At 41.5% G+C, this 12585-nt stretch overlaps 1 protein-coding gene across 5 annotated transcripts in view; it reads right to left on the bottom strand.

The window, feature by feature from the left end:
* The window catches only part of agap1 (ArfGAP with GTPase domain, ankyrin repeat and PH domain 1), a 112609-nt gene that overhangs the window by 69861 nt on the left and 30163 nt on the right, over positions 1 to 12585 (bottom strand). For 3 of the 5 annotated variants that reach the window (XM_061779828.1, XM_061779822.1, XM_061779803.1), the window contains 6 exons: positions 9878 to 9936; positions 9706 to 9793; positions 4351 to 4365; positions 3802 to 3887; positions 3533 to 3674; positions 1130 to 1264 (listed from right to left, as the gene is read on the bottom strand). In XM_061779828.1, coding sequence (XP_061635812.1) covers positions 1130 to 1264; positions 3533 to 3674; positions 3802 to 3887; positions 4351 to 4365; positions 9706 to 9793; positions 9878 to 9936 — 525 coding nt within the window. The remainder of the gene's footprint in view (positions 1 to 1129; positions 1265 to 3532; positions 3675 to 3801; positions 3888 to 4350; positions 4366 to 9705; positions 9794 to 9877; positions 9937 to 12585) is intronic. The other 2 variants (XM_061779837.1, XM_061779812.1) reach the window with 1 other exon arrangement.

The raw sequence follows: 12585 nt of genomic DNA, 5'->3' as shown, positions 1-12585 counted from the left end.
TTCATTTATTACGACAAATTGTGATGTGTGCATGTTCAGTTTTCAAATTGCAAGTCTAGATACAGTTACAGCGGAGATGTAAGTATGAAAAAGCCTCATTCCACTCATTTCTAATGACTCGTTAGCATTGCGCTGACTGATGCGTTTAATGCATATTCACACTAGTGATGTCATAGCAGCTTCTCGAGACAACTGAGGGCATCCTCAATTATTTCAAACTATTGCGAGCACGGCTAAGAACAGCTACGTCAAACAGAGTAGGTACGGTAATCTAGTCAAACAATCATCAGAATCATCTTTATTTGCCAAGTATGTCCAAAAAACACACAAGGAATTTGTCTCCGGTAATTGGAGCCGCTCTAGTACGACAACAGACAGTCAATTGACAGAACACTTTTTGAGACAAAGACATTTGAGAAAAACAGTCACTGAGCAATAAAGGGTTGCTAGTTATCTGGTAATGCCGGTACATTATTATTATAATTTTTTTTTTGACAATGGTGCAAAAAGATGCAGAGTCCTCTAGCACTCAGAGCATTTCGAATGACTAAAATTGCAATAGTCTGGTGCAATGACCATTGTGCAAAGGCATTCGTTCTCCAGCACCAAGACAAACTCAAAGCAGAAGAATACAAACAAATCAGCAAGTTGTCAAACAAACATCAACAGGGGTTAATCTCCTTCTGAAAACAACCCAGCATGCAGTTGCGTCCCCATGAAAGCCCAGCCCGATAGTCCTCTTGGATGCATTAAACAAAGTGTAACTTCCTTGTTAATGTAAATACTGTAAAGTTTAGTGAAGATAAGCATTGTTTCATTACTGGCCATGTACACGTTGTGCATCTGGGCCTGGAAATAGCAACCATGTCTGGACCTTGAAAACTGTGGGTGTGCCTGTCCTTTAATGCATCTGTGTTTTATGAATCCTCCCGGGGAAGACTTTCTCCTGCAGTGCCCCTCCTTGCCCTGCTCCCCTCGCTATGATAAAATTTAATTGCTGTTCGGTTAGAGCTAAATAGCTGAGCGGGTCAATTTCCCCACTAATTGACGTGCGATTAAGAATTGGCGAATGTGCAGCAGGGGAATGTGACCTTCCCAGAAGACTGGACTCTGCAATCAAGATTCTCACCATCTTGGAAGACTCGCTCCACATTGAGGCCGTAGGTGGCACAGGTTTCGTAGTAGGTGCAGCGCTTCAGGTCGTTGGACAGTTTTCTGGCCCGGCTGTCGTCTATCACCCTCGGGTTGGATGAGCTGATGGCGTCTGAGAAAAAACACCAATTATATCAGTGAATGGATTCAAATTCAAATTCAAATCTTCTATATCTGTCAGCATCCTCCTACCCATTGTTTAATCAACATCTCTGCCAGAGTCTAGCCACTGTACATGCAGCACAATTAGTTATTTGGTGACATCTGCTGGCTTGCAGTGAAAGAGATCTCAGCGTCAAAAGACAACTGTACTGTACAGTTACTTGATACTTCAACATAATCAATTGCACAGGACGTTCTTTCCCAAAATGACTGAACATCAATAGTGAAAATCATAACTCTCCAATGTAAGTTCAGGTGTAATATAGTAAACTTGAGTAGATTTTAATTGTGTCTTTTCTTTGAGCAGAATTGTTGACAGTTCGTTTCAGTAAAGGAGTCAAAATTTAAAAAGTTACCAAGTGTCTTCATAAAAGGTCTCTGACATTCTTTTGTCAAGATAGACAACAAAAATAATTCTTCAATATTAAAGAAAAGGTTTTGAAGGAGGAAAAAAAAAAAAGTAAGAAACTAGTTTGAAAGGTACAAAAGTATTCAAAATACCAAGATGATGTACAACCAAAGTGATGGAAAGGGGTATAGTAGTAAAAAATAGAAAGTTATGGGACAACCTCAACAAAGAAACAAAAAATTCAAGGTCAATTAATACATTTATGAAGCTCATTAAATCAAGGATATAAAATAATAAGTGTTAATTACAATAGTGTTCTGCGATAAAGGTTAAAAATAATTTTGATTTTCAAAGATGATGGTAAATTAATTTAGCTAGAGGCGCTAAAAGGGAAATTTTAATTTGAAAAAATATTTCCTGAAAAGAGGCAGAAAATAACATTTATCATTCTCTGCCACCGTTCATTAAAAACTTGTTTTTTGAGTATGCTAATATTCACTTGTAGCACTTGGTGAAATTACTCCGCTTTGGAGGGCCAGTTCTGTCTCATACAATTGAGCCACTGCTGAGTATGGCTTTTGTTACCATGACAACCATGAAAGCGTTGCAACTCGGCAAACAAATACGGTCTGAGTCTGAAGAAAAATGCGAGCCCCCATATAGACTAAATAATAGGGTAAGGGTTAGTCGCTCAGTTACTTTTGTCAATTAGTTTCAGAAACAGGCAGCTAGCCTAGATTTACTTGCTCGTGAAGTTTCACACGTTCCATAATACAGTGGGCACTTTGACTTACGAGTGCCCCAACTTACAAGTTTTTGCAGTTACGAGCTGTGGCTCAGTGGATTTATTTTTTGCCTTGTGTTGCACGCCAAAATTTCAGGTCCGTTGCTGTTTGGTGAAGTGGCAAAAAAATAATGAATAAATAAATAAAAAAGGGGTTTGCAGTAGTTATAGCTGCAGTTCAGTGCCTGACTTCTGTCAACAGCAGCGGTGGTGGTGTCCATTATCTACTATTGGACCGCACAGCTTTGAATTTAGTAAATGAGTGCTATTTGTAGTAGCGGTCTAGCTTGCAATCCGGCGCTAGTAGCCGAGTACTTACGAGTGAGGGCTTCCCTCAGAGCGTTAGATGAGTCGTCATTGACAAGACTTACAGTATAGCAAGCGTTCACTGGGAATTTGATTGTTTGGTGTCAGTCAAACCTGGATGGTTCTTTTTGCTGGTCTTTTGCGGCTAGCCTGGAGAGGCTGGAGGGACTAGCAACTTGGGAGCTAGCGGCGATTCCATACAAAAGGAGTACCAATCCAAGGAGGAGTGAAATTTTGACTGATAGGCTTTCACGGCAGTCCAATGGAAACAGCATGAGAATGGAAAGTAACCACTAAATGATCATGAATATTGGAAAAAAGCTGGCAGTTTTGATACGGTTTGGGATCGTAACATCACACTGTGATGCATTAAGCATGTATAACAAACAGTAATTACACTTTATAAAACGAGTTATTTCTTTATATTCTATACTATTAGGTTTTATTATGTTTTGCGAAAGAGCTGTTTCTTCATTAAAAATTTTGTTTTTTGTGAGGGCTGGAACGGATAATTAATTAAAAGGAAGACTGATTAAATATAAGTTTAAATTTATTTTAATTGGAAACGTTGATTTGATATTCGAGTCAATTGAGTTACAAACTTGATCGGGGATCTAATTAAACTAAGGTCAAGGTACCACTATTACTGTACGGTCCCCGTGCATCATGAAGTGCAACCAATTTAATTCTCCACTAGATGGCAACAATGTATCAGGGAGAAAAAAAGCTTTTGCAGCGTGTGTGTCTGTGTGTGCTCGCCGTGCGTGTTGGGGTCAGACCTTGCGTGCCGACTAAAACCAGTGGTAGGTCGGCAGCGTTTCTGTAGTTGGCAAGGCGGTTGAAGTAGTGATAAACTGTCTGGAAGCTGATCTCATCCTCCAGACTGAAGACAAAGATGACTGCATCAACCCACAAAGCGAACTGCAGATGAGAATCCGACAATTAGGAAAGAGAATAAGTGACCAATCATATAGTGGGCAGAGCACACGAACAGGCTCCTTCACCCTGATTAGTTCTGGTCGCCATTGAAATTGCATTCAATACTCGCCTGTGCCTCCGGGGGGCCCCCTTCATCCCTGATGAGTAGCAGGTGACTCTGTCCATCAACCACCATCTCCTTCTTAAAGCGACCACCTGAAGGAAGGATTATTCACATTACGTGAAGTGATTTGAGATATCCATTGAGCAAACTGGACTTCAAAAAGGAACTATTTCAATTGGAATGATACTATTGGATGGATGAAATTGGGTGTTGACTTCCTCTACTGATTGGGAGAAGTTTGGCTACACAAAATGCTCTGATGTTGATGAGAGATCATGAATGCTGAATTGCATCTCAGGGAAGTTAGGAAGCAAGGAAATAATACTTCCATCATCAGTGATGAATCATTGATGAGGTGAAGGGATGAAGAGCAAACTAAGATAAAGGTTGTATCAGCCAGGTGAGTTGAGCTCAGGGCTCATTGTTTTCAAGTTTTTTCCTAAATAGTTGCACTAAATATTGAAATTATTTAATGGAATCGAAGCTATCCTCGCCAGGCTGCTGCAACCGTCCGGGAGTGATGAATTAGAGGTTGATGATTAAGAGGATAGTTACCTGCATCCACGTCAGCTAGTATACCAAGAAGCAAGAAGAAGACAGAGAGAAGAAAAAAAACACAGGTGAAGGGTGCGGAGAGCAAATCTTTGGCCTTATTGTCACCGTTAGGCTGGCAAGCAAGAGATCATAGCCAAGTACTTGAGATGACACATTCAAATGAAACCATTGCCTGACGCCTATTAACACTGAGGTGTCCTGCTTTTCCATTTGTGCTCAGTGAATTAAAAAATGCTTCCATGTGCAAGTTGTTTACACACACTTGGTAAAAGGCGTTCAATCAGCGTGTGGGCCGCTTGGCTGGCATACGACTCTGGTGGGATAATGCCTCTGTGTCCGAGTGTGCCTGAACACAGCACAGAACCAAGCTGCCACTGCTTTGCTGGGTGTGCAGCCTCAGAATAGTTATGGATAGTGGCTTTGTGGCGCTGTGGTTGCTGTGCTGTTCCAAAGCCACCGTCTCAATCGGCATGGGAATCAAGTCTACAGCATATTTTTAGGCTCAAGGAATTTGAAAACAACACAGCAACTTTTTTGGGCCTGCAGCAGTACAGCAGTCAGTCACAGTTTGAACCAGCACTCTCACCAATAAAAGCATCAAACACTTGAGATCAGCTAAAACACAGAGTAAATTGCAACCAAATAAAGTGGGTAAATGCTACCCCACTTGCAAGACCCGACACATGAGATGCCGAAAGGTCAAACAGTTCACACTGTCGGAACTTAACCCTGGAACTATGAACTTTTGCTGAAAATTAGTGTGTTCATCATAACAGGAAATCTTGTGAGGTCCTGGTCATTTTCCAGGGCTAAAGGAGACCCTGCTATGGCTGGCCCGACTTTCGAGGTACAGGATTGCTTACCTACGGATGGGGGTCTACAATGGTGAACAAGATTTGTAATTGGATGACTACTTGCTTTATATTAAGGACAGTTCCGTTTTTCTTTGACATTTTTTCACCGTTCTACTGCAGTGGAGGACTTCCAGACAAAAACCTAGCACAGATGTGGACAGACAACGAGATACAGATTGTGTGGTTGGTTTTTTTTTTTCTCCCTTCAAAGGAGTACAGAGGAAACGAAGTGGTGGTCAGAAATGAGAAAGTTTAAACCAAAATATCCACAAGTTTTGGCGAGCTTGTGATGCATGCCCTCATCGAAATAAATGTTTCTAAAAAGTTAAAGTTGGTCAAAAAAAAAAAAACCTCGTCAGAGGTTTGGACCTCCAGCGGACAAGCTCAAGCATGCACAGCACTCCCATGCAAATACTATAAACAAAACTACTGTAAGGATTGTCAGGTGGATAGACGACTGTCATGGGTGTGTGTTCCGGTTGTTGTTTTCCCCCTGTCTCGTACACACCTGCTCCTGAGAGAATCTTCACCACCTGTGCCTCGTTCACCCTAATTATCCCTTGCATTTAACCTCGTGTCTCATTCTTGCTGGTCGCCAGTTCGTTGTACATTGTCATCGCGTTCCAGCATTCCTTGTTTCCACGTCACAGACTCACAGTAAGACTAGACCCTGTTCCGATTATCGACCTTGCCTTTTTGCCTCACGTTTTTGGATACTGTTGCCTTTTTTGGATTGCCTGCCTGTGTACCGACCTCTGCCCGTATATTAAACCTCTCTTTTTGAAATTGTCCATTTGTTTTGGAGTCGTGCATTTTTGGGTCCTATCCTCTGTTCCGTTCATGACACGACTGACTCAAGGTAAATTCCATATATAATAACAACACGAATGACCCAATTTATATATTTTTGGAGATACGAGCCATCGCTGTGCCAATTATTTGCCTTGTGTTACGAGAAGTGATTTGAGTTCCGAGTGCCAATTAGATCCTCCACCACAAGATGGAGGCAGCAAACTTCACAACATAGAGGAGCAGTTTGTCAGAGAGCGAACAGTTCTTTAAAACAGGGGCCTTGCGCTTGCTTTCAAGCTGTTTATTGCCACTCCCAGATGAAGCCTATTGTAAAACTAAACATAAAACAAAAAATATGTGGTTGTGTATTTAATCAAACCACTTAACTTTGTGTTACAAAAGCCTGCTAGCTTAATGCTATCACACAATGCAAAACAACAGATAAATTGAATACATTAAAAACAAGATATTTACCGTAATTTCTCGTGTATAATGCGCACCCATGTATAATAGGCACCACCAAAGTTGACCTCAAAATTCTGGAAAACCCTTCTACCTATGTATAATGCATTTTTACAATGCATGATTTTGCTTCTACCCATATGATCAAAATATGAAGTATTATCTGTAGTTTGTTAGTTTTTTTCAAATAATTATTCTGAAGTTAAGCGCTTTATTTGAAGACGTAATCTTTTTTTCAATTTACTTGCTCTTATTTTGAAATTCACCGCCCTACTTTTATTTAGTTATTTAGAAAACACAGAGTTGTGCTCATATGTTTGATTATCCAGGCAGAATTTGCAAGATGGGTACAATTCTTTAAAGAAAACGAAGGACTAGGCGAAACACATTTCATTTTATTTTAATGGGATTCAAATTAAACGGTCAAGCATTTCAGAAAAGTATTATCATTAAAGCAAACATAACCATAAAGAAATGAATGATGGTTGTTATTTAGTCATCAGTCATATTTAAAAAACAAAACAAAAACAAAAAAAACAACATTTCACAAATTCTGCGAGGGTATGTAAACTTATGAGCACAACTGTACATATATGCAGTCATACGTACCCCTGTCATATTGTAATGAAAGGGTAGGCAATTTTTTTTTTATAACCACTAGGTGGCGGTGGCATTTTGGAATGAAAGTGTACAGCTTTTTCATAGCCACTAGATGGTGGCATACATTTATAAAATGTGAAAGTTTTTTTCCATTTGCCCCTATACCTATGTATAATGCGCACTATTGACTTGACAATTTTTTTTTGGGGGGGGGGGGGGGGGGGGGGGGGTGGAATGTGCATTATATTCGAAAAATTACAGTTATGCTCAAATTGATAAATGTTAGGTTTTTTTTCGTGTGCAAATATTCACTCATTTTGAATTTGACGCCTCCAACACGTTCCAAAAAAAGCTTGGACTGGGGCATGTTTACCACTGTTAAATCACCTTTTCTTTTAACAACACACAATAAGCTTTTGGGAACTAAGGACACTAATTGCTGAAGCTTATTAGGTGGAATTCCTTCCCATTCTTTCTTGATGTACAACTTCAGTTGCTCAACAGTCCTAAGTCTCAGTTGTCATATTTTGCACATAATATGCCACACATTTTCAATGGGAGACAAGTCTGGACTGCTGCCAGGCCAGTCTAGTACTGTTTTAGTACGAAGCCACGCTGTTGTAACACTTGCAGAATGTGCTTTCGTATTGTCTTGCTGAAATAGGGAATGATGTCCCTGAAGAAGACGTTGCCTGGCTGGCATCATGTGTTGCTCCAAAACCTGTATGTACTTTCAGCATTAGTGGTGACTTCAAAGATTACCCAGGCCATTGGCACTAAGATACAGTAAATCCATATCATCACAGATGCTGGCTTTTGAACTTTGCGCTGGTAAAATTCGAGATGGTTCTTTTCCTCTTTTGCCCGGAGGACACGACGTGATTTCCAAAAACAATTTGAAATGTTGACTCATCATACCAGAGTACACTTTTCCACTTTGCGTCAGTCCATCTAAGATGAGCTTGGGCCCAAAGAAGCTGGCCAGGAGCATTTCTGGGTGTTGTTGATATATGGCTTTCGCTTTGCATGGTAGAATTTTAACTTGCATTGTAGATGTAGCGACTGTGTTAACCGACAAAGGTTTCCTGACATGTCTCTGAGCCCACGTGGCTATATGCTTTACACAATGATGATGGTTTGTAATGCAGTGCTGCTGAGGGATCGAAGGTCACAGGCATTCAATGTTGGTTTTTGGCCTTGCCGGATACGTGAAGAGATCTCTCCAGATTCTCTGAATCTTTTGATGATGATATGGACAGTAGATGATGAAATCCCTAAATTCCTTGCAATTGTACATTGAGAAATGTTCTTAAACTTTTAGCCTTTTTGCACATGCAGTTTTTCACTCCATCCTTGCTTGTGAACACCTGAGCCTTTCGGGGATGCTCCTTTTACACCCAATCTTGACACTCACCTGTTTCCAATTAAGCTGTTCACCTGCGAAATGTTCCAAACTGGTGTTTTTGAGCACTCCTCAACTTTCCCAGTCTTTAGTTGCCCTTGTCCCAATTTTTTGGGGAATGTGTTGCCGGCATCAAATTAAAAATGAGAGAATATTTGCAAAAATAGTGTAACTTTCATCAGTTTAAGCATTAAATATCTTGTCTTTGTAGTGTATTCAATTGAATATAGGGTGAAAAGGATTTGCAAATCATTGTACTCTTATTTACATTTTACACAACATCCGACCTTTGCTGCAATTAGGGTTTGTATCTAACCTTACTATTTTAACTTGTCTTAAAAACATCCAGACTTTCAATATAGGCAACAAATATTCCGCACGGCTTCCACAGAATGACAAAATGCAGGTTTTTCCACACTTCCCAGACATTGTGAGCATTCAATAGATTTATTTTCAAGCTATTTTCACTACTTTAAAGTGGTTATTTTTGCCTAAAAATACAACAAGAAGAGAAGGCGAGTAATTAACAGGAGAAAGACGGAGACGCCATGCTAACTGCTACGCTATTGTGACAGTCACAAAATACTGAAATAAGTGACTGTGTGATACAGTACACGTAGGTCTGACTGGAACCGCGTTTTTGTGAACGATTACGATTATAGAGTAATTATTATGTTGTGCAATTTGAACACTGTGTCGAATTATTTTTATCCTATTACATAATATAATGCAAAAACTGTCCCACGGTAATGTTCTTGACATAATTTTAAAATATGGAAATTCAGTTGTTCTGGAAGTGAATTTATATAGGTTTGCAGCTCTGCATTCATTGCCATAAATAACATTTTAATAATAAGTGGAACAGTGTTTCGGTTTTCGGTTTTGGCCTTGGTTTCCTCATTTTCAGTTTTTGGATTTCGGCCAAGAATTTTCATCTCAGTGCATCACTGGCATTTACCCAGCACAAGCTCACCAGTGCCGCGTGACAATATAAGTGGTAGAAAATTGATGGATGTATAAATATTAAAAAAAATATATATATATTGATTTTCGAGGAAGCAAGGAGTCTTCCAAGTGTTGACTATGACATGAAAAGCATGCAACTTAAGACTTCACAACAATCACTCCTGGATCTGATAGACTCAAAATACAAATTATCCAAATAAATTTCAACAATAAAAGCCTTTATTCGGTATATCCGGTCAATGTTTTGTGGTTTTTGTTGACTACTTGTTATCTCTGTACCTTCAGGCGACTCCTCCTGGACGTACGTTCCTGTCAGGTACCTGTGGACCAATGCCGACTTCCCGCTGGCCAGGTTACCTACAATGCCCTGTAAGGACAGTGTGGCATTTCAATAAAGAGGAAACTTTATAGATTTGGATGCAAGAGACTGCAGTTGTGTCAGGCTACTCACCACTTTGAGTTCTGGCACAGAGCGACTGAGAGTCCACTCCTGGCTGTTCACAAACGCATCTGAATGAGAGAGAAAAAAAACATGTCAAGCACTTTCACCGCTCAATTAATCACATCATGTCAAAGCATCCATTTTTAATCAGCAGTTCCCTAGCAAGTGGATGGACTTTCACACCAGCAACAACTGGAACTGTTGATCAATGTACAGCAGCACAATGAAAGCCTACCAAGAGTGAAGCATATGGTTGAAAATTTTAGGTCATTTTGGAAATTTTCCATGGGAAATTAATGAGACTATGGGTATAAATGTGAATTTACTAAATTGAAGGTTGGCTCTAAATAGGGAATTTAAATATAGTTGCAAAACACATTAGAGCATAATCCTGACTAACGGCGAGGACATGCAATAACTAACCTAAAGAACAAGATAAGATAGTACAGAGAAGGGCAGGACAGGATGTGGGAAAATGAGCAAGGTAGTACTACTGGCGAGTGGTGCCGTGGGATTCTTTTTTTAATATCTAAACACCTTTAAGAACCTGTGAGGTGATATGTTAGTATAACCTGTGCTGCTGTTAGTGATCCCAGCACAAGTAATTAAAGCATATAGTGTGTCTATCGAACTTATTAGTGAATGAACACCATATCACATGCATGGTAGTCAACTGGTGTACGGAGCTGCTGCGAACACATTGAGGAAGGGTGACCCCAGCCCACCACACCCACAAGAGGGGTGGCCAAGCCAGCGAGCCGGTCCAGCAAGGGACCCAACTAGGGTCCACTGAACCCCCAGGACCAGGGAGGGACACGGGTATTGGACCCCCCCCCACACACACACACACACATACCAACCCACCCCACCCAGCAAGCCCCCCCGCCGGCACCATCCCCGTAGAGTCAGCAACCACCCAAAAACGGTCATAGCCTGTCAAATCAAGCCCATGCTATGTCATGAGCAAGAACGGGCGAGGGTGCCAAGAGGAGAGGAGAGGAAGGCGGGGCCCTGACCAGAAACCACCACAGCAGATGTGCCTGCACCCGGCCTGGCGCCCGCCCCACCATGCCTGTTGACTCCTGCGGGTCCGGCCTGGCCGGACTGGCCGGCAGACCACAGAGAAAAGGGGGGAAGCCCCTCCCCACCCTGCAGCTAATTACGATCCCCCCCCACCCCCCAAACCAACCATAGCCCAGTGACCAGATCAGGGCCAAATGGCGGGCCCAACCGAGGCGGGACACCCACTATGTACCCCAAGTCAGCCGGGGACCGCACACAGCCCGAGGGAGAGAAGGGCGATGACCACGGTGGCGCGTCCCGGGGAGAGGGAAGAGGAGGGCACAGGCCCAGGACGCAGCAGCAAGGCCTCCACCCGGAGACCAGGACGAGACTCCCGGAGTGGGTCCAATGGGCACCAGGGGACAGAGAGCAACCCCAGGATCGGCATCCCCCAGAAGGGCAACACGGACACAACCAAGCCAACCTCGCAGATCCAGAAGGATAGGAGTTAAAATGCATGCAAGTGTCCCTACGGCGTGCACAGGGGTCTAAAATGACAAGAAATTATTTGCTCACATTACATTGCATTTACATTACACATTGCATTACATTTCTGTATGACATTGTTTTTTCCCAGGCAAACAGAATCAAGCTTCCAGATTTTAATGAAAGTTGACAAACATTTGTTAAAGTTATCCATTTGCTTATTACCTTTGGCAGAGATATTCTCTAGTGTTATATACTCTATGACAAGATTTTTCCATTGGTTAATGTTGATAGCTTGTTTATTTTTCCAGTTTAACAGTATTGTTTTTTTTAGCGATAGGTAGAATTACAAGTATTGGTTGAGCATGCTTATTTGGAAGATCTATACCTTTTAAATCACCCAGCAGACAAAGATTAGGAGAAATTGGAATCCTACAATTCAAAACTGCAAATTTTCCAATAGTGATGCACCGAATTTTCTGCCACCAAAGTTTTCCCAAGCTGAAACAAGACGGCTGAAACAGGAAGCGCTTCTCTGTATAAAGTTGAGGGGCCACCAACGACTAGGTGGCGTGCTCGGTGGGCGTCTCAGTCTCGCTGTTTAGCCGCCATAACGGTTCGACAAAATATGTAATAGCCCATATAGCCCAACCCATAATGGATTACATTGTTGACAAGAAAGGCCTGAAAGGTTTAGCAGCGTGGAGTTATTTCCGTTTTGTCAAGTCTCGCAAGAAACAGTAGCATGAACCCCCTGATCCGAAAACAACAAACCATTTGTATCACAAAAGACATGCTACAAATAAGCACAAAAAGGGATTCAAATGGATGATTAAATTAATGGATTATCATTGCCAACTTTATTGGCTAGGGCTGCACGATTAATGAAATATTAATCGTGATCATGATTTTGGCTGCCATAATTAAATTAGCCATTTAAAATGTGGGCTCTGCTGCATATGGATTGCTTTCTCAACCAGGAGTCAGGCAACCACCAGGGGGTGAACGCATAGTTAAGCTGCCGACAGAGCGCAGTGCACATCCTGCAGTGGAAGCTTCAGTAGTCAGTCGCTCGGTGGATTAAGTGACGAGCAAATGAGTCATGCAGAGAGAATAAAGTAAAGAACAGCAAACATTGGAGATGATGGTATGGAGCTAGTGCCTCGAAAAAGGATCAAAGTCAATTTTCCGGACATGTTATGATTCAGGGCAAGTGACGTTAAACAAGA

The sequence above is a fragment of the Phyllopteryx taeniolatus genome, chromosome 1 (assembly GCF_024500385.1).
Source record: "Phyllopteryx taeniolatus isolate TA_2022b chromosome 1, UOR_Ptae_1.2, whole genome shotgun sequence".
Taxonomy (NCBI): domain Eukaryota; kingdom Metazoa; phylum Chordata; class Actinopteri; order Syngnathiformes; family Syngnathidae; genus Phyllopteryx; species Phyllopteryx taeniolatus.
Note: the sequence above shows the minus strand (reverse complement) of the source record. Positions and strands in the feature narration are given on the sequence as shown.